The following is a 22,778-nucleotide window of genomic DNA, read 5'->3' as shown; positions in this document are numbered from 1 at the left end:
GACTTTAGGAGAAAATAGATATGAAAACAAGGTCAAAATGAACCTATAAAAGTTCTTATGTATACTCCTCATAGTCACTAAATTGAAAAGATAAAAAGATAGCATACCGATTAAGGAGAATATCAGTAACGTACATGTCTTCAAATTTAAGGTAACTGATTTTGTATAGTTCATTTCCATTGAACATTCACTTCTTGCTGAAAGTTTTTTAGACTTTGTCTCCTTCGTGATTTCAATGAAGCACTTGAATTTTTCTTTTCATTTTTACAAATAATTCACATGTTAAAGGTCATTTGCCTCAGTGTTAGATTCTCCACTCAAACGTTCAGTATCTTTCTGATTTTATATAGAGTCCCACTATAGACACAGCTACATTCGAATAATTTGAAAGACTGAGATTCTCTGGATAACAAGACTTGCAGTCTTATAACTCTCCAATGTTATACAGCCCTTACTCAGCGGATGATTAATTTATATTACAAAATTATAACAAGCACAGGACATCAGCATTGCTTGCATACATCTCAGCTCTCTTCCTATTAAAGACAATGAAGCTGAGTTCTGAGGGTCAAATGTATTTTCCCTGTACTTCCAAAGTCTGCTAAAACATCTGCTTATTCTCTCTCTTCACAAGAACATAAGCAACCTCAGTACAGATATGTTTTATTCAGTGATGCACCATAGCAATTAAGAGTGCCTAGCACATACAAGTATTTAATAAAATATTTGTTGAGTGAAAACCATCCACTTTACCTTTCTTTCCTACTCCCTACCACCAAGTCCCTCTAATTCTGTTTACCCCAAAATGAATCATTAGAAATTAGCTAATAGAGGTTGGCACGGTGGCTCACACCTGTAATCCCAGCACTTTGGGAGGCTGAGGCGGGCGGATCACAAGGTCAGGAGATCAAGACCATCCTGGCTAACACGGTGAAACTCCATCTCTACTAAAAAATACAAAAAAATTGCCGGACGTGGTGACGGGCGCCTGTAGTCCCAGCTACTCAGGAGGCTGAGGCAGGAGAATGGCGTGAATCCTGGAGGGGGAGCTTGCAGTGAGCTGAGATCGGGCCACTGCACTCCAGCCTGGGTGACAGAGCGAGACTCTGTCTCAATCAATCAATCAATCAATCAATGTACTAAGCCTAGAAAGAATTCACCTATGGAGAAGAAATTCTGCATTGCCTTCTAAGGACAAACCATATAGGCTGTAATGTTTAACAAACTTCAAAAACATTTAGGATAGCACACAAAAATTACAATTCAGTAAAAGAAAATCTTTAAACTGAATATTGTATATTACTGTTCTGTCCATTATCCAGTGCTTTTACAGGAATTCCCTACTGACCAATTCCTTCCACACTTGACTCCCATCTCATTGTATGACCTCACTCTTCCGTTTCACAGAGAAGAGCTCTCCGTGATCTTCTCTTCACCCTCTAAGTCCACAACCCCCACACTCTCCAAAATGTTGGATAAATCCACCAAAAAATGTTAAGTAATATCAAAATTATTACTCAGGTAAATAGAAAAATGAGGACATATTTGACATAATTAAATGAAATTGTACTATCTCAAACTGAGGAATTTGCATTTACTTCACAAATTTCAGAGCCTCCCAAGGATACATGAATATGAATGTAACTTACTACTGCATAAACTAAAGCGCTCACCAAGGGATCCTTCCCTTGTATAAAAAGCTTCCTCCAAAAGTAAATTCCATCTTCCATATGTGGGACCACAGGATACTGGAGGTATAAATAAGCAGGAGGAAGAGGAAAAGGAGAAACTGAAGAAGAAAGAGAGAAAAAAAGCGGATCACAAGGTCAGGAGATCGAGACCACGGTGAAACCCCGTCTCTACTAAAAAAATACAAAAAATTAGCCGGGCGCAGTTGTGAGCGCCTGTAGTCCCAGCTACTCGGGAGGCTGAGGCAGGAGAATGGCGTGAACCCGGGAGGCGGAGCTTGCAGTGAGCCGAGATCGCGCCACTGCACTCCAGCCTGGGCGACAGAGCGAGACTCCGTCTCAAAAAAAAAAAAAAAAAATAGTTTGTCCTTCTCTTTAGCAATCATTGGTTCATAAAACAATGGGGTTCAGTTTAGGAGCCCTATGCTACATATTCTAAACAAGTTTAAAATTAGAGGTTAAGCAAACATACACTCAGGAAGTTCTAGAACTTCTCAAGCCCACCTGTACTCCACTGGTTGTCTTTTGAATTCTGGCACAGTTAAGGAGGCCTCATAGTCACTGTGTCTCTCACAGCACAGAAGTAAGAGGCAGAGTCTTTCATCTGGAGCTCCTGTAGAAGGAGGTAACCATAACTATCAGAGCGACTAAGGAATGAAGAAAAATGACCTCTCTCCTCCAAACCATCCAGAGCATTGTAAGAAAGAAATGTGGGTGCTCCGCCATCATGTTGCTGGTACCAAGACAGCCCATCAAACCTAGATGTCTGGTACGTGCAGTTTATCTGGACAATGGCTCCTTCCACAGCTGTCACTTCAGAGGGCTGCTCAAGGCTTTGTCCTGCAGTGCCTATGACAAGATACATGATTGTTATTAGGGCAGCACTCCCAGAAGCCCCATCATTATTAAAAATGAGGTTTCTTCCAAAAACTATTGAAATAATTTTTTAAATGATGCCTCCATGTGGTCACAAAAGAACTGCCATTGATGGGAGATTTCTTAGACTGAAATAAATGGTTGCAGTAACAGCAGCAGCCATAGTAATAGGAGGACAATTAGCACCACATTAGGAAAATGCATATTCAGGAAATACTCTCATTACAAATGTCAAAATTTGCAATAATTTAGCTGAAAGGAAATTGTTTTGAAAATTCCTAGCAGCATTTGCTATTAGATTGAGACTTACCTCCCATCTTCATGGAGACATAAAGAAGGAAAGCTCCCCACATCTGCTGCAGGACACCACGAGCCTGGCACTGCATCCCCGGTTCCTGAGCCACTGGAGTCTGCAGAAGGTAGACACTTCATACGGGTGAGGGAAGGAAGCTCAGTCTGGATGCAAAACCCAATAGAAATACAAGGGGAGGAGCTTCTTTCTTGAAGGGATGAGTTCAAGCTTCCTTCCACTGGAGGAGCGATGGGTTCCCTTACAGGAATATCTTTACATGAACATTTTCTACTGATAAATCCACAGGTTTTAAGCTGGGCACAGTGGCTCATGCCTGTAATCCCAGCTACTCAAGAGGCTGAGGTGGAAAAATCCCTTGAGGCCAGGAACTGGAGACCAGCCTAAGCAACATAATAAGGTCCCTATCTCCAAAAAATAATCCACACATTTTAATCCAAGTGATTGTGGTGAACATCAAATATGTAAAGAACAGAGAAAACAAATGGGAACATAAGGCAAAGTTAAAACAAGTCAATTTGACCATACTAACAGTTTCCTTTCTTATGATACAACAAAATGAAATCCAGGATCAATTAGAGATGCAGTGTGTGTGTCCATATACTAAATATTGTTTGTTTGTGTGTCATACATATTTTGAAAGCTAGAAAGAGAAGGAAATTTATCTACCATTTAAGCGTACTTACAACAGCTAATATAGAAATAATCTTCAAAATATTCAAAAGTAAGTTGCAGAGTGATGAGTATTGAATATTTTTATCACAAACTTATGTACATATGCACAGAGTTTTAAAAGTGTGAGGATATATTCAATAAACTACTAACATTGGTTATGTTAGGAGTTGCAGTGGAAGAGTTGAGTGAGTTAATTTTTTTGTACATCCCTATATTGGTTAATGTTAAAATACACATGTTTGATTATGTAATTTTTTAAAAAACTAAAGGAAAGAAGAGAGATATAACAGGAAAAAAGAACTGGGAGCAGTGGCTCACACCTGTAATCTCACCACTTTGGGAGGCCAAGGCAGGCAGATCACTTGAGGTCAGAAGTTTGAGATCAGTCTGGCCACCATGGTAAGACCCCATCTCTACTAAAAATACAAAAATTAGCCAGGTGTGGTGGCACACACCTGTAATCCCAGCTACTCAGGAGGCTGAGGAAGGAGAATCACTTGAACCTAGGAGGCAGAGGTTGCAGTGAGCTGAGATCAGGCCACCGCACTGCAGCACAGGCAACAGAGTGAGACCCCATTTCAAGAGGAAAAAAGATCTGAGAAAAAGGGAGGAAAACAGAGAGAAAAAAATGAAAACTTCAACAATATGTTAAACTATTTATCAAGATGTCCCAGAAATAAATTTATTATCTCTACGAAATTTTTTCATACCTATTTTTCATACTTATTGGCCTCTCATTAATACTATTCAATATTAAAGGTGGCTACAATTAAAGAAAGATCTACATACAAATAACAAGTGTTGGCAAGAATGTGGAGAAGTTAGAAACTTCATATATTGCTGGTGGAAATTTAAAATGGTGCAACCACTTGGAAAACAGTTTGGTAGGTCCTCAAAACATCAAACATAGATGTGCCATATGACCCAGCAATTCTAGGTATACATCCAAAAGAAATTAAAACATATGTTCACACAAAAACTTGTACATAAACGCTAATAGCAGCATTATTCACACTAGCCAAAAAGTATAAACAACTGTCCCATCATCTGATAAACTGATAAAACATGGTATATCTATAAAATGGAATATTATTCAGCCATTACAAGGAATGAAGTATTAACACATGCTACAACATGGATGGCCCTTGAAAACATTATGCTATGTGAAAGAAGCCAGACGCAAAACGTCATGTATTGTATGATTCCATTTGTGTGAAATGTTCAGAATAGTCAAATCCTTGCAGATAAAGAGTTAATTAATGGTTGCCAGGAATTGGGGGCTGGGAGTGCCAGGGTAAGTACAGGGAGGGACTACTAATGAGTATGGGATTTCTTTTGACGTGATAAAAATTTTCAGGAATTAGCTAGTAATCAATTCACAACTTTGCAAATATACTAAAAATTCCTAAGTAATATGCTTTAAAAGAATAAATTGTATATTATGTGAACCAATGTTGATAGATATTGGAGAATCTCACTACACTTGAAATCAATGTACTATATTTTTTTAAAAGGTATTTACTGAGTCCTGCCATGAGCACAGTTCAACTTTTGTAACCTGCTGTCTGACTGGTATTTTAAATCTTTGCTGCTCCTTTTTGCCACAGAGTCAAAATCATCTTCCCACAAAGAAAGCTATGGAATTAAGAGTGTTAAAATTGGCCAGGACCAGGAACAGTGGCTCATGCCTATAATCCCAGCACTTTTGGAGACGGAGACAGGAGGATCATTTGAGCCCAGGAGTTGGAGACCAGCCTGGCCAAAGTAAGGAGACCTATCTCTACAAAAAATAAAAATAAAAAACTAACCAGGAATGGTGGTATGCACCTGTGGTCCCAGCCACAAAGGAGCCTGAGGTGGGAAGATCACCTGAGCCCAAAAGGTCAAGGCTGCAGTGAGCCATGATTGCACCACTTTGGGAGGCTGAGGCAGGAAGATCACTTGAAGCCTGGGCAACATAAGGAGATGAGCCTGGGCAGCATAGAAAAAACGCTTGTCTCTACAAAAAATTTAAAAATTAGCTGGGCATGGTGGCAGGCACCTGTAGTTTCAGCTATTCAAGAGGCGGAGAAGGGAGGATCACTTGAGCCCAGGAGTTCAAGGCTGCAGTGAACTATAATAATGCTACTGTACTCCAATCTGGGCAACAAAGCAAGAACCTATCTCAAAAAAAAAAAAAAAAAAAAAAAGATGCTACTGTTGCACCATGTGAAAAAAAAGTGTTAAAACTACTGCTGGGTCCATGCTGACTTAAGTTTCTCCTTGATTTTCATAAGTGTATAGTATAACTTATATATGCTGAATTCAGTCTCTTGTACAACAGCAGACATTTGTGCAACAGTAGGTGGATTGAAAATGTGGTGGGGAGAGGGTATTGCCTGCCTCCTCACCTTAAACAGCATTATTTACGCATTTTATCCGTGTTTCATAAAAATTAGTAGAAAATGAGAAACTTAAATTTTTAATGCCAGGGATGAAAAAATTTGAAACAAACTGCATGCAACTAGGATAAAGATAGAAATAAACATGCTGTAAGCAAAAAAAATTCAAAGGCAATTTAAATCCTTGTGAACCCACTGAAAGCATTATTTTCTATTTACTGCACATAATAGGTTCATAGCACCTGGATATAATAAATGTAATGCTGCCATCTTGTGACACCACGTATCATTGCCACTTTATACACACACCTCCAAGATAAAAATGTTCTTTCCCTATCGAAAATATAAAAAAGAGCTCAAGGTGGGCCTTAAAGCCAGGCTGCAGAGTTTGGACTTGGTCCTTAGGGCGGTGAGAAGGCACTGAAGAATTCAGACCAGAGAACTTCAGAAAAATGGCAGATAGGAGACAGGGCTAACTTGCAGCTCCCACTTGGATGCACAGAGCAGCGTGTGGAGACTCACGTCATAAACTTTTGCTCCAAGGAGTACCACAACAACATACCAGGAAAGCTGAGATAATCCACAGACCTTTTGGAGGAAGTGGATTGCTGCTGCAGGCCCCCGGAGACAGCTGGAAAACTGTGAGTGCCCAAAGTGTGAAAGTGTGAAAGAAGAGCCATCTGCCCCCAAACACATACCCTCACTGGGGAACCAGAAGTCCAACTCACGGGAGAAGAATTTGACCTTACATACAGCTGAGACAAATTTACAGAGCTGAGCAAAATACAGGGGTAGAAGAAGAGGTGGGAGGAGCCCTTTGGGTACTCCCAGTCCCCAGAGAAGCCATTTCTAACTTTGTCTCATGGGAGCCTTGGGGAGGACTGCCAGAAGAACTAGGAAAAGACTATGGGGAGAAGAAAACTTCCAGCTGAACCTTGTAACAATTTCCACCAAATGCAAAGTTTCCTGGACAGAACCTAGAGGAGGAGGTGAATCAGGAGCGCAGACACAGCACAGAAGCCGTGGCAGACAGGGAGGTGCAAAACCTGAAAGCCCTGCTTGCTTTCTCAGCCAGGAGGCTGGTAGCCTGGGGCAAGTTCTCAGCTCTGCTCACCCTCTGCCTGGAAATAAACTCAGTGTTGTTGGGGGTGGGAAAGGAGGGTCATGGTGGAAGTGAGACCAGCCTTTAGGGCTGCAGGGGAGCTGGGTGAGGCCTGTAACTGCCGACTTTTCCCTACTTCCCTGAAGACCCACATGACACAGCAGAAGGAGCCATGACCTCCCTGGGAACATAACTCCATTGGCCTGAGAACCCCTGCAGCAGTGGCAGCAAGACCCACCCAAGGAGAGTCTGCACCCGGACACGCCTAGCCCTGCCCCCATGGTCTTTCTCTACCTGCCTGGGCATGGATGGGTAGAATGGGTAGAAGGGGTAGAATCAATACCGTGAAAATGATCACACTGCCAAAAGCAGTCTACATATTCAATGCAATTTCCATCAAAATACCACCATCATTCTTCACAGAACTAGGAAAAACAATCCTAAAATTCATATGGAACCAAAAATGATCTCACATAGCCAAAGCAATAATAAGCAAAAACAACAAATCTGGAGGCATCACATTACTCAACTTCAAACTATACTGTAAGGCCATAGTCACCAAAACAAAACAGCATGTTACCGGTATAAAAATAAGCATGTAGACCAATGGAACAGAAGAGAGAACCTAGAAATAAACCCAAATATTTACAGCCAACTGATCTTCCACAAAGTAAGCAAAATCATAAAGTGGGGAAAGGACACCCTATTCAACAAACAGTGCTGGGATAATTGACTGGCCACCTGTAGAAGAACGAAACTGGATCCTCATCTCTCACCTTATACAAAAATCAACTCAAGATGGATCAAAGACTTAAGTCTAGTACCTGAAGCCATAAGGATTCTAAAAGATAACATCAGAAAAACCCTTCCAGACATTGGCTTAGGCAAAGAATTTATGACCAAGAACCCAAAAGCAAATGCATCAAAAACAAAGATAAATAGATGGAATTTAATTAAACCAAAAAGCTTCTGCACAGCAAAAGAAATAACCAGCAGAGTAAATGGACAACCCACAGAGTGGGAGAAAATATTCATAATCAATACGTCTGACAAAATACTAATATCCAGATCTACAAGGAACTCAAACAAATCAGCAAGAAAAAAAAACAATCCCATCAGAAAGTGGGCTAAGGCCGGGCACAGTGGCTCACACCTGTAATCCCAGCACTTTAGGAGGCCAAGGCAGGTGGATGACCTGAGGTCAGGAGTTCAAGACCAGCCTGGCCGACATGGCAAAACCCCGTCTCTACTAAAAAAATACAAAAATTAGGCTGGGCGCAGTGGCTCAAACCTGTAATCCCAGCACTTTGGGAAGCCAAGGTGGGCGGATCACCTGAGGTTGGGAGTTCGAGACCAGCCTGACCAACATGGAGAAACTCCATCTCTACTAAAAATACAAAAAATTAGCCAGGTGTGGTGACATATGCCTGTAATCCCAGCTACTCGGGAGGCTGAGGCAGGAGAATCGCTTGAATCCAGGAGATGGAGGTTGTGGTGAGCCAAAATCATGCCATTGCACTCTAGCCTGGGCAACAAGAGTGAAACTCCATCTCAAAAACAAACAAACAAACAAATACAAAAATTAGCTGGGTGCAGTGGCAGTTGCCTGTAATCCCAGCTATTCGGGAGGCTGAGGCAGGAGAATCACTTGAACTCGGGAGGCAGAGGTTGCAGTGGGCCAAGATTGTGCCATTGTACTCCAGCCTGAGAGACAGAGCAAGACACCATCTCAAAAAAAAAAAAAAAAAAAAAAAAAGTGGGCTAAGGACATGAATAGACAATTCTCAAAAGAAGATACACAAACGGCCAACAAACACATGAAAAATTTCTCAACATCACTAATGATCAGGGAAATGCAAATCAAAACCACAATGCAATACCACCTTACTCCTGCAAGAATGGCCATAATAAAAAAACAAAAAATAATAGAGGTTGGCATGGACATGACGAAAAGGGGACACTTTCACACTGCTATTGGGAATGCAAACTCGTACAACCACTACAGAAAACAGTGTGGAGATTCCTTAAAGAACTAAAAGTAGAACTACCGTTTGATCCAGCAATCCCACTACTGGGTATCTACCCAGAGGAAAATAAGTCATTATACGAAAAAAATACTTGCACACGCATGTTTATAGCAGCACAATTTGCAACTGCAAAATAGGGAACCAGCCCAAACTCCCACTAATCAAGGAGTAGACAAAGAAATTGTGATATTGAGAGATATATGTATATATTATATACACACACCATGGAATACCACTCAGCCGTAAAAATTAATGAAATAATGGCATTCGCAGCAACCTGGATGGAGTTGGAGACCACTATTCTAAGTGAGGTAACTCAGGAATGGAAAACCAAACATGGTATGTTCTCACTCATAAGTGGGAGCTAAACTATGAGGATGTAAAGGCATAAGAATAATACAATGGGCTTTGGGGGCTCAGGGGAAAAGGCTGGGAGGGTGGTGAGGGATAAAAGACTGCAAATTGGGTGCAGTGTACACTACTTGGGTGATAGGTGCACCAAAATCTCGGAAATGACCACTAAAGAACTTGTTCATGTAACCAAACATCACCTGTCCCCCCAAAACCAATTGATAATAAACATAAAAATTTAGAATCAAGGCCAGGCGCAGTGGCTCACACCTCTAATCCCAGCAGTTTGGGAGGCTGAGGCAGGCAGATCACCTGATGTCAGGAGTTTAAGACCAACCCATTTAACATGGTGAAACCCCGTCTCAAGTAAAACTACAAAAATTAGCCAGGTGTGGTGGCACATGCCTGTAATCCCAGCTACTCAGGAGGCTGAGGCAGGAGAATCCCTTGAACCTGGGAGATTGGGCCACTGCACTCCAGCCTGGACAACAGAGTGAAACTCCATCTCAAAAAAAAAAAAAAAAAAAAAAAAAAAAAATCCTTCTTATATCTTACCACTATTTATATGAGCCCCCTTCCTTGGGTGTGCTTCCAGTGATTAGCACTTGCTAATTCTTCTTGAGGGGTTGCAGGAACCTCTTTATCAAGTCACATGCACCTGAGTCTCACTGGGAGGCTCTAGTCAGTGCCAGTGGAGAGAGAAATGTCTTGGATGTCTGTGGACAGAGAAAACATACAGTGATTCAAATATATGAGCTTCAAATTGGGAGCCACCAGGACAAATGATCAAGATTGCAAGGATAGATTTCTAATCAAGCTTCTTCTCATCTAGACCACTTGATTCTGCTTTAGCCTAAATTAATAGTAGTAGGGCTTTATTTGTTTAACAACGGTTACTCTTATTTTAGACAACTTTTGGGGAAAAACCTGGTTTTGGATATAGGCACAGAGCCTCATAAGGAATTTTGCTACCTACTCTAGATTTACATATCAAATAAGACTGAGACAACTAAAAAGGGCTATCTGGTTTTTAAGCTTTGTTTTGATTCTAATTTTTTTTTTTTTTAACAGAGTCTCACTCTGTCATCCAGGCTGGAGTGCAGTGGCCCAATCTCGGCTCACTGCAACCTCCACCTCCCAGGCTCAAGTGATTCTCCTGCCTCACCTCCCAGAGTAGCTGGGATTACAGACACCCACCTCCACATCCGGCTAATTTTTGTATTTTTTTAGTAGAGACGGGGTTTCACCAACGTTGGCCAGGCTGGTCTCGAACTCCTGACCTCAAGCGATCCACCCACCTCGGCCTCCTATAGTGCTGGGATTACAGGTGTAAGCCACTGAGCCTGGCCAGGGATCTCATACTAGCAGAGTATCAGTGTTGTTCACCATAGTCTATCTCTATTCTAAACTACCTTTTAAACAGATACATGAGTGATCAATGTACAATTTCAATTTGACTGTGACATTCTCCTACTTAAAGCCTTCAGTGGCTCCCCAGCCCCTACAAAGTAAGGACAGATTATTATTCTATCATATAAAATTCCAACTATGTGTCACTTAAATCCACTTAACCTATCCTGCAGACACTCTGAATTGTAGCCTGGTGTGAATGGCCTTTCCCTATTAACACAGGGCGGCTTTAAGCATCCCGCCTTTTGCTCCCTTTTTCCTCTGCTGAAGTGTCCCTCCGTGTCTACTTATGTTTCAAGAGGAGCACAGGGTTACCTACTCCGTGAAATTTTTCTAGCCTCTGCCTCTAATTCCACTAAAACCGTCAGCAAACATAACTTCACTCTTCCTTGTGGTCCCACTCCAACCTGTGGTTAACATATTCTTCCCACTACAATATAAACTTCTTGAAGATGAGGTAGGACTAAACCATTTTTCCCCAAATAAATACCTGTGTGTGTGTGTAGAAAGATAGATAGACAGATAGATAGATAGATAGATAGATAGATAGATAGATAGATAGATAGATAGTCACTGATGATCTTGAAAACAAAGGTTTTATGGAAGCGGAAGAGGAGGAAAAGTCCCACTGCACTAAATTGAAGAGATAAAGTCAAGACAGCAGTGAATATTAAGTAATATTTGAAGGATTCTGGCATAGAAGGAATCATGGAAATAGAAACAATGTGGATAAAATTTATAAGATATATTATGAATAATGTACAATTTTTTTATGTAGTGAGGTTTTGCTCTCCCAAAAGAGATAGTGATCATGCTAGAATGGGAAATGAGAATAAATGTTAGATGAGGGAGAAAGGAAAGGCTTAGATTCAGAGTGGGGGAAAATATGTTTCCAGGAACAATGCGGGGTGAGAAGGTACGCCTTCCAAACTCAGCCCTGTTGGAAGAGTGTTACACTTACCTGAGCTGACCCAAAGAGCCAGGTCACTGAGGAGCTGTGGCAATAGCAGCCTAGGCTGTGGTGGCTGTGGGAAAACAGCATGGCCACGGCAGTGAGGGGAGAAAGACATCCTGCCTACATTTGAACAATAAGAGGTCCTGACTAGGTTGATGGAGGGAACTTACCCATGGCACTGAGGCAGAGATGGCAAAAAATCTTCTGGACCACCAGTGACATCATGTGGCCAAAGATCACCAGACTTCTCTGCTAAAAACAGGTTGCTGGATATTCCCTTCTAGAGAATGTTGCAATTATGCCAACCTCTAGAAATGGATAAGCCAGCCCAGGACTTCCACTCGTGCCTGATGGGAGGGAGCCGGAGACCAGAGGTCGAAATCGGGTTCTGACAAGATGGCTGGGCTTCCCCGCACAATCATCAAGGAAACCCAGCGTTTGCTGGGAGAATGAGTTCCCGGCATCCAAGCAGAACCACATGAGAGCAACACCCATTATTTTCATGTGGTCATTGCTGGCCCTCAGGTTTCCCCCTTTGAGGGAGGGACTTTTAAACTTGAACTATTCCTTCCGACGAATACGCAATGGCAGCCCGTAAAGTATGTTTCATGACCAAACTTTATCATCCTAATATAGGCAAGTTGGGAAGAATATGTTTAGATATTTTGAAAGATAAGTGGTCCCCAGCACTGCAGATCCGACAGTTCTGCTATCGATCCAGGCCTTGTTAAGTGCTCCCAATCCAGATGATCCATTAGCAAATGATGTAGCGGAACAGTGGAAGACCAACAAAGCCCAAGCCAGACTAGAGCATGGACTAGGCTATATGCCGTGATTAATATTTAAATTGATCCTATCAGCAAGTGCGCATCACTTCTCCTGTTCTACCAAGACTTCCTCCTTTTTGTTTGCATTTAATGGACACAGTCTTAGAAATGTTACCGAATAAAAAAGCCCGGACATCTTCAGCCTTAGGTGATTAAAAGCAAAAAAAAAAAAGAAAGAAAGAAAGAAGAAAGAAAGAAAGAAAGAAAGAAAGAAAGAAAGAAAGAAAGAAAGAAAGAAAGAAAGAAAGAAAGAAAGAAATAGATAAGCCCCGGGGTCCTTGAATTTATCACAGAAAGAAGGTAGTGGTGGGAGGTTGGGTGCGGTGGCTCACGTCTGTAATCCTAGCACTTTGGGAAGCCGAGGTGGGTGGATCACCTGAGGTCAGGAGTTCAAGACCAGCCTGGCCAACATGGTGAAATCCCGTCTCTACTGAAAATACAAAAATTAGATGGGTGTGGTGGTGCACACTTGTAGTCCCAGCTACTCAGGAGGCTGAGGCAGGAGAATCACTTGAACCCGGGAGGCAGAGGTGCAGTGAGCCAAGATCACGCCACTGCACTCGAGCCTGGGTGACAGGGCAAGACTCCGTCTCAAAAAAAAAAAAAAAAAAAAAGAAGATAGCGGTGGCAATAAGAATATTTTCACAATAGCTACATGGAGACTTCTGAAATTTAACTCAAATATTCAAAGCTGCCACTTTATTTTATATCACAAGGTGAAGAGAAACATACCAGCTCCTTATATTCCTCCCAGCTACAGGAAGAATCACGGTCTTACATCCCTCTGTCCTTCTTTATACCTCTGCAAAGAAGCAATACTTTTACATATCTTCATGTGCTCTTCTATTCGCAAGTCTATGAATAGCACCTTATTCCTAGCCACTTAAAGCATCAGTATGCTGGGAAGAGGGAAAAGGGAGGAAGGTGGCAAAGAAGATTAGGATGGCAATGTTACAGTAGAAATAAGCATGATAAAAAGAATAATTATTCTTTTTTTGGCTTTATTCCCATAGCCAAAATAGGTTTCCGTGTCTGCAACAAGCCAATCAGCTTGAAAGTCAGGACTTATCATGAGAGAAAACAAGTTTTCTAAATTAATTTATCTCCCTCTGTAATACATCAAGCCAGGCTTGGTAGACTTGGTCACTGAAATTATATGTTGAAAGCTCCACACAGAATTAAGTGAAAGCAGGAAAACCTCACCCCTGCAAATTTGGGAGGATCATGGAGGAAAAAGGGGAGACAGAGGTAAACCAAGGAGTTTAGATGCCAGCGTTTGTTTTTTGTTTTTTTTTTTTTTTCTTGACTTGAAATCAACCCTTAAGATAAATGGGAGCTTATGGAGCATAAGAAAACTTAAGGTCACCAAATATAGTAGCATGCTTCTGTGGGCATGACACAGAGAGGCTGCAGATCCTGAGGACAACTCCGGCTCATGGTACAAGGGGACATGCATGACTATATGAATCTAGTTTTCCAGTGCCTGGAAATAAGGAAATCCAAGGTGCCTGTATGTTTTGCCAGGGAAGATAGAGACGTATGCAGAACAATAGTGCAACAGCACAAGGCTGGAGTCAAAGCAAAGTTGCTACAGCATGCAATGACTTCCAGGAAGAACAGGAGCCAGAGATTCCAGCCATGAGTATGCTGTTAAGTGTTTAAAAACCCATTATCAGAAAAAAAAAAAATAATAGGCCCTGGTAGGTAGTATTTGCCCATTTTTATGGTATAAATAATCCCACTATAGTCAATTTCAAGCTCCAACATGACATCACTACTTATGAGTTTAGTAAGAGATATGTAGTAGCACACTATTTTATGGTGTTTCTACCATAAAGATATGATAGATGTGAACAATCTCATAGATATTAGTGAAACACAGTAAAATAGTTATGAAGTGATGAGTTTTTAGTATTATATTTGTTTTTATATAATTTATTTAATTGAAAATGTCTATTAAGTACAAATTTATATACATATTATATACATATATATATATACTTTTTTTTCTTTTTCTGAAACAGGGTCTTGCTTTGTCACCCAGGCTGAGTGCAATGGCATGAACATGGCTTACTGCAGCCTGAACTTCCTGGGCTCAAGGGATCCTCCTGCCCCAACTTCCTGTGTAGCTGGGACTACAGGCATGCGCCACCACAACTGGTTAATTATTTTTAATTTTTGTAGGACAGGATCTTGCTGTGTTGGCCAGGCTGATCTCGAATTTCTGGGCTCAAGAGATCCTTCCACCTCAGATTCCCAAAGTGCTGAGATTGCAGGCATGAGCCAAAGTGCTAGGCCTGCAAATTTATATTTTAATCGCAAGTTTAACAAAGAGCTCACAAAATTTCTGAAATCTTAACAATTTCTGAAATCTTAACAATCAGGTATTGCAAGCCAGTACAAACCAACTCCAGCACACAATTGATTCCAACAAGAGCAAGCACCCCAAATGTCTAAGTGGCACTATCCTTACCTATATGATTCGAGAAGTCCACACCCCAGCAAAGAAGAACAAAAGTCAGGCTGAGCACGGTGGCTCACGTCTGTAATCCCAACATTTGGGGAGGCTGAGGTGGGAGGACTGCTTAAGGCCGGGAGTTTGAGACCAACCTGGGCAACGTAGCAAGACCCTGTCTCCATTTTTTTTAATTAAAAGAATTTCCAAAACAAGAAGAAGTATCTAAGGAATGCTCCAGCAATCTGAAGCCATCTCTTTACCTACTGTTACAAAAACAATGGAGTCATCCAAGACTTTTTAGATTCTCTGGCAAATTTGTTTGATTTTTGGTTTTTTGTTTGTTTGTTTGTTTGTTTGTGAGACAGGGTCTTGTCATGTTGCTCAGACTGGTCTCAAATTCCTGGGCTCAAGTAATTCCCCCACCTCAGCCTCCTGAATAGGTGGGATTACAGGTGTGAGCCATTGCCGCCCAACTCAATATTTTATAAACTGGAAGTAACTAAATTTACTCAATTGACCTAAATTTAGGGGATTTTTTTTTCTCTCAGTGTCCAGAGAAGTGGGAATATGTAAGAAAGATTAGCTTAATTATTAAAAATTCGGTACATTTTCTTTTTTTCTTTTTTCATTTTTTTAAACGGAGACACTCTTAAAAATTCAGTACATTATCAATTCACTTCTGAGTATAATGCGGGTAAACGTATGACCCTCACAACAACTTAAATAAAGAAATCACAGAAATTTGAGGTCATTCCAACAGCTCATGTTGTTCTTCACAGCTCACTTTCTAGATATGCAGAAATGATTCCTGCTTGCTGTCAAAACGAAAAATAATGAGGATCTTGGGAATATAGTTCTCATCTCGGAAATGTTTCAAGGTAGAATTCCAAGGAGGTGAATAGTTTTCTTCAAATCTCTTTGACAGTGTTTTTAAAAACTGGATCAAAGAAGATCCAGCTAATAAGGGTAATCAATTCAAGATCATAAGAAGAAGAGTCACACTCCATAAATAACCAAGTTTCATCGATTCTCAAATCAGTCAATGAGTTGATCCCTTGGAAGATTTTAATTCCATGCCAAAGCAGAGATTCAGTAATCCATCACCACAAGCCAAAGGGATGTTCTAAAGGATGCTTTCCTTACCTGCTCCGCATTCCACCTGAGAATACACCAACTTTCTCCAAGAGTTTGCTGCTGTGTCCATGTGAGTCCAAGACGAAAAGCATTCCTAAGGCTGGGGCAATTCACCATGGAACAAATACTTAATTCCCAGACTTTAAACATTTTCACGATTTTGTCAAAAACAGTATTTAATCTGTCTCTTTCCCCCCATCTTCTTCCTCAACTCACCCTCTACTCGCAGAGTTAATTTGTTAGGCATATAAATTTTGAATTAAATTATTCTTTCTCCCAATTAAAGAACATTCTTCTTTGAATTGAGGAAAATAATTTTAAAGAGCTATCATTTATTTTCTCTCTTTTGGGAGAGATGATAAAGCAATATAGATGATGTATCAGATTAAGTGTTACTGTATAAACACAGTAAGAGATGGATTCTTTAACCCTGTGTTTCCCAGAACACATTTAGTTCAACCTACTTGAAAACTGGGGCAGGGCGCGGTGGCTCAAGCCTGTAATCCCAGCACTTTGGGAGGCCAAGACGGGTGGATCACGAGGTCAGGAGATTGAGACCATCCTGGCTAACACGGTGAAACCCCGTCTCTACTAAAAAATACAAAAACCTAGCTGAGCAAGGTGGCGGGCGTCTGTAGTCCCAGCTACTCGGGAGGCTGAGGCAGGAGAATGGCGTAAACCCGGGAGGCGGAGCTTGCAGTGAGCTGAGATCTGGCCACTGCACTCCAGCCTGGGCAACAGAGCGAGACTCCATCTCAAAATAAATAAATTAATTAATTAATTAATAATAATAATCGATGCTGTTATCATCCAAATGAACAGAGCTACTAAACTACTTAGGTTAATTAATAAATGTAAATAACATTCCAGAGCAAACAGAAAGTACAAATGGTACCTTAGACTTTGTTTACACTGAGCATAGGCTCACATTGTTTGAAGTGCAGGCCCTGTCCTACAGTCTTGACTATATGGAAAAAGCATGAGAGATGTGATCATGGAGGGAAACATGACACAGGATTAGCAGGAGTTGATGCTCTCCACTTAGCCAGTCAACCAACAAATATTTATTAACTTATTATTGCCAAGCACCAGAGTAGTTGCTGCAAATACATCAAAGAACAAAATAGACTGTTCTTTGCTCTGAAGGATCTTACAATCTAGTAGAAGAAACCAGTAAGTACTTACACAAATAGCTCTTATAATATTGTACTGTAATCACCCTTTAATATAAGTTCTTATTTCCCAGAAAATTGTCTTCTAGTGGAGGATAATTCTTCCCAAGGAGGTGACAGATGAAATGAATCCTGGGGAATGAAGACATATTAGATGAATGAGCATACTCCTAAGCCCAGAGGAAGGAAGGCATGGTGATCTGAGAGAACTGAAACGAAGAAGATTATCAAAATATGCAAGAATGGGATCACAAAGTTTCTTGTAGATTTCAGGAGGAGACATTTCAAGGATATTAAGTCATAAAGCAACAATAGGAATGATAATTGTGGGGTAATAGTTCCACACTGCTTCATATCACCAAAATCTATTTCTCTGTGGTCCCCTTTGGGGGCATAGACCTACAATATGCACTTACTTACACTATTATTCAGACACAACTCTGCGCTTGGCTTCTAACACCTGTATGTAGTATCTCCCATTAAAGAGGGATTTCAGGGCACCTGGAGACTAAACAGCCGCTGAAGGTTGTTTTGCCATGCAAACCCAGGTGACTTAGGGCAAATGCTTTCTACTTAAAATAGAGAAGACTTCTGTTTACCTTCCAAATTCTGATCATTAGATAAAAGCATTCTCTTATCACTTCACTCCTGTATTTTCCTTATCAGACTTCACCATTCATCTTAGCAGACTACAAAAAGACATGGGAAAGACCAAAAACACATCGCTGGACACTGTGGTGACAGATTTCATTCTTCTGGGCTTGTCTCACCCCCCGAATCTAAGAAGCCTCCTCTTCCTGGTCTTCTCCATCATTTACATCCTCACTCAAGTGGGGAACCTGCTCATTCTGCTCACCGTGTGGGCTGATGCGAAGCTCCATGCTCGCCCCATGTACATTCTTCTGGGAGTGCTCTCATTCCTGGACACGTGGCTCTCCTCAGTCATCGTTCCTCGAATTATTTTAAACTTCGTTCCTGCCAGCAAGGCTATCCCGTTTGGTGGCTGTGTGGCTCAGCTGTATTTCTTTCACTTCCTGGGCAGCACCCAGTGCTTCCTCTACACCTTGATGGCCTATGACAGGTACCTGGCAATATGTCAGCCCCTGCGCTACCCAGTGCTCATGAATGGGAGGTTATGCACAGTCCTTGTGGCTGGAGCTTGGGTCGCCGGCTCCATTCACGGGTCTATCCAGGCCACCCTGACCTTCCGCCTGCCCTACTGTGGGCCCAACCAGGTAGATTACTTTTTCTGTGACATTCCTGCAGTATTGAGACTGGCCTGTGCTGACACAACTGTCAATGAGCTTGTGACTTTTGTGGACATTGGGATAGTGGCTACCAGTTGCTTCATGTTAATTCTACTTTCCTATGCCAACATAGTCCATGCCATCCTGAAGATACGAACCGCTGATGGGAGGCGCCGGGCCTTCTCCACCTGTGGATCCCACCTAACTGTGGTCACAGTCTACTATGTTCCCTGTATTTTCATCTACCTCAGGCCGGGCTCCAAGAGCCCCCTGGATGGGGCAGTGGCTGTGTTTTACACTGTTGTCATTCCATTCCTGAACCCCCTCATCTACACACTGAGGAACCAGGAAGTGAAGTCCGCCCTGAAGAGGATGACAGCAGGTCGAGGGACTGAATGAAAATAAGTAACTGTCTACGGCCATACCACCCTGAACGCGCAGGATCTCATCTGAGCTCGGAAGCTAAGCAGGGTCAGGCCTGGTTAGTACTTGGATGGAGAAATAAGTAACTACAGCTACATAACCGTCGCTACCACTCTCTTCAGCTACTGCTGCATGTGACAGATGTTCGATAAATAGATGTTAGTTTCAGCTGAAATGAATATGATTCTACTAGGAAGAGGCTTCTGGTGCTATATTCAACCTCAAGAAATTATCCATCACTATTTTTCCGATCCAGCTCTCAAGAGAAAGCACATATGTTGACTCTGAAAAGTTGATGCTTTCTTCTAGAAGGAGGGGAAATTATTACTTGGGGAAAACCAACATAATACTGTCCTACATTCATTTGCTTTGCTCCTAATTTCCCAAGCCTCTAGGCATTCAGAATTGCTTTGCTCACATCAAGGCAAATCCATCCTTCCAGGTACTTAGTTAGAATCTCTGTGTGGCTCATCTGTGTTTCCTTTCAGCCCCTCACTTTTCTCCATGTAGTAATTCATCAAAATCCTGTTCACTCTGCTTCAGAAGTGTCTCTCTGGCTTCTTATGTGGTCTCCTGGTCACCTCCACTTTCCTCCATACAACTACCAGAGTTTTCTTTCTGAAACATACAACTAAATATTTTCTTTCCTGTCCTTATAAATATTTACTGGCTTTCCACTGCATATAAATAAAGCCATACCTCTTAGCTTGGAATTCAAAGTCCCCCACAATCTGCACAATCTGGTACCAACACACCTCATCTCCCAAAATATCTCTACCTCCCTTTTCTCTTCCGGCCCCATTAATTTACCTGTCATTCCTTAAACATTATCCGTACTTCCCTGCCTCTGAGCCTTTTCTTGAGTTACTCTCATATCTGAAATAGCCTTCCTCCTCCATATTGGTAAACTGACATTTTATGCTTACTTTGAGGTCCAGGAAAAATCTTTATTCCTACAAGAAGTTTTCTTATTCTTCCACTCATAAATTATATCCTCCTTGTATTCCAGTGGGCCTTCAAATTTTATAATAGCACTTTTTTTGGCTGGACTATATTATAGCTTAGATTGCAGTTTCTAGAGAAAGGAAAGCATTTTTTTTTCTTTGAGATGGAGTCTTGCTCTGTTTATCACTTTGCATCACAAAACGCTGAGATTACAGTTATGAGCCACAGCACCCAGCCAGGAAAGTATGTTTTATTGATGTTTATGTTGTAGCCTCCTTTTCCCCAATATCTACTAGTATCCACTTATAGAGGAGATGGCTGGGTGTCCATAAAAATCCATTCTCTCTTTCCCTAGTAAGAAGGCTGTAGCTAGAATGTGGCTGCCCTTTTGTGGATATTTCTCAGTGTCTCTTGTAGCCAGATCTAGTCATATATCTAAGTATTCACAAATTGAACATGAGAAGACTGTATGTATGTGTGAGATACTTCCACCTACATATACACATAAGTCCCTCAAAACTGGCACATGGCCGGGCGCAGTGGCTCACACCTATAATCCCAGCACTTTGGGAGGGCAAGGCAGGTGGAATACCAGAGGTCAGGAGTTCAAGACCAGCCTGGCCAACATGGTGAAACCCCGTCTCTACTAAAAATATGAAAATTAGCTGGGCACGGTAGTGTGTGCCTGTAATCCCAGCTACTCTGGAGGCTGAGGCAAGAGAATCGTTTGAACCCGGGAGGTGGAGGTTGCAGTGAGCCGAAATCATGCCACTGCTCTCCAGCCTGGGCAACAGAACAAGACTCCATCTCAAAAAAAAAAAAAAAAACTGGCACATGAATTTTTCCACATTCTTTTTCTGCTCTAAGCTGGAAAAGGCACATGATGGGGACCTACAAGGAGCAACTTCTGACCAAGTAGAGAACAATAACCTACCAGCCTGGATCACTCACCTCAGAATTCTAAGTGAGGGGGAAATAAACCTTCAGCTTCTTTAATCCAGTGATTTATTGTTGGGTTACTTTGTTAGAGCAGTTTTTAATCCACTGATTTATTGTTGAGTTACTTCGTTACCTCATCCTAACTAATGCTTTACCCAATCAACAATTTTTTAAATTAAAACAGCACCAGGGCTGGGCACGGTGGCTCATGTCTGTAATCCCAACTACTTGAGGCTGGGAGAATAGCTTGAGGCCAGGAATTCAAGACCAGCCTAGGCAACCAAGTAAGATCCCATCTCTAGAATATGAACAAACAAGCAAACAAAAACAGCACCAGGAAAGTCTTTTGAACTGCATCTAAATTGTCCAAAGCAACGCCAGGCGCGGTGGCTCGTGCCTGTAATCCCAGCACTGTGGGAGGCCGAGGCGGGCAGATCACGAGGTCAGGAGATCGAGACCATCCTGGCTAACACGGTGAAACCCCGTCTCTACTAAAAATACAAAAAATTAGCCAGGAGTGGTGGTGCGCGCCTGTAGTCCCAGCTACTGGGAGGCTGAGGCAGGAGAATGGCGTGAACCCGGGAGGCAGAGCTTGCAGTGAGCTGCGATGCGCCACTGCACTCCAGCCTAGGCAACAAAGTAAGACTCCGTCTCGAAAAAAAAAAAAAAAAATTGTCCAAAGCATCCAGAAAAACTTTTGGTTAGTTATCACAAGCCATGTAGACAAAGATCTAGAAGCCAGCCAGTCAGTCATTCAGTAGGTCACTGAGCAAATCATGCAGTGTCTTCTGACCAGGCCAGGCTGGTGTAAATAACCCTTGCATTTTCCTCTGTGACCTATCCTGGTCTTACCTGGAGGAAAAAGAAAACATGTAAAAGAAGCTGAAGACAGAAGACTCAAGTATGGAACAATATAAGAGCAGTGTCGATCGCTCCTTCCAGAAAAATGAAGGACAAGGTAAATGTGTTCTTTCATTTGCCAACAGTTTTTTTATTCATCTATATGTGAGAGCTCATATTGGCCTAATTTTAAATAATAGATCAAGCCAAAGACTCAGAAAAATAAAAATGTTTATATCTGAGACAACTGGAATAAACATGAACATCAATTTTGTTAAAAGCCTTTATGACCAGCCTGGGCAATATAGCAAGACCTCATCTCTACTAATTAAAAAAAAAAGAAAATAGCCAGACATAGTGGTGTACACCTGTAGTCCCTGCTGCTTGAGAGGCTGAGGCAGGGGAATCACTTCAGCCTAGAAGCTGAAGCCTTCAGTGAAATATAATCGTGCCACTACACTCCAGCCTGTGTGACAGAGAGACCCTGTCTTAAAAGAAAACAATTATTTATGAGAAAACACTGCAACAGTGAGATTACAAGATATATTTATATCTTCTCCTATAAGAGAAGCCATTTAAGACAACTTCTGAGTCTACGGTAATTTATTTTTTCTCAAAGCCAATATTTTTCACCCATACATAATAGAGATATATTTTTTTTCAGGGTTCATGTGGTAGATTAACACATTAACATAATTTGTAAATATCAAATCAGTGTAATTGGAACGTCCATCAACTTAAATGTTTGTATTTTCTTTTTTTTTTTTTTTGAGACAGAGTCTCGCTTTGTCGCCCAGGCTGGAGCGCAGTGGCCGGATCTCAGCTCACTGCAAGCTCCGCCTTCCGGGTTCACACCATTCTCCTGCCTCAGCCTCCCGAGTAGCTGGGACTACAGACGCCCGCCACCTCGCCCGGCTAGTTTTTTGAATTTTTTTAGTACAGACGAGGTTTCACCGTGTTAACCAGGATGGTCTCGATCTCGTGACCTCGTGATCCACCCGTCTCGGCCTCCCAAAGT

At 41.6% G+C, this 22,778-nt stretch overlaps 1 protein-coding gene, 1 long non-coding RNA gene and 1 pseudogene across 2 annotated transcripts; 2 read left to right on the top strand and 1 right to left on the bottom strand.

Moving 5' to 3' along the window:
* Positions 1-2,254: 2,254 nt before the first annotated feature.
* On the bottom strand, positions 2,255-2,969 carry LOC102125902 (uncharacterized). Its single transcript, XR_010588359.1, has 3 exons — positions 2,875-2,969; positions 2,447-2,537; positions 2,255-2,301 (listed from the first exon to the last, which is right to left on the bottom strand). It is a non-coding gene; the product is annotated as an uncharacterized lncRNA (long non-coding RNA).
* A 9,098-nt stretch (positions 2,970-12,067) lies between these two features.
* On the top strand, positions 12,068-13,077 carry LOC102146710 (ubiquitin-conjugating enzyme E2 N-like; annotated as a pseudogene).
* Positions 13,078-18,067: 4,990 nt separating this feature from the next.
* Positions 18,068-19,012, top strand: LOC102143831 (olfactory receptor 10G2-like). The gene has a single exon (XM_015453311.3). It carries the CDS (start codon positions 18,068-18,070, stop codon positions 19,010-19,012), a length of 945 nt encoding a protein of 314 aa, XP_015308797.3.
* Positions 19,013-22,778: the final 3,766 nt, after the last annotated feature.

The sequence above is a fragment of the Macaca fascicularis genome, chromosome 7, assembly GCF_037993035.2.
Source record: "Macaca fascicularis isolate 582-1 chromosome 7, T2T-MFA8v1.1".
NCBI lineage: Eukaryota > Metazoa > Chordata > Mammalia > Primates > Cercopithecidae > Macaca > Macaca fascicularis.
The sequence above is the reverse complement of the archived record's forward strand: the minus strand, read 5'-3'. Positions and strand labels throughout refer to the sequence as shown.

Coding starts and splice junctions, on each gene's coding strand:
- LOC102143831 (XM_015453311.3), top strand. CDS start 18,068: ATGGGAAAGACCAAAAACACATCGCTGGACACTGTGGTGACAGATTTC.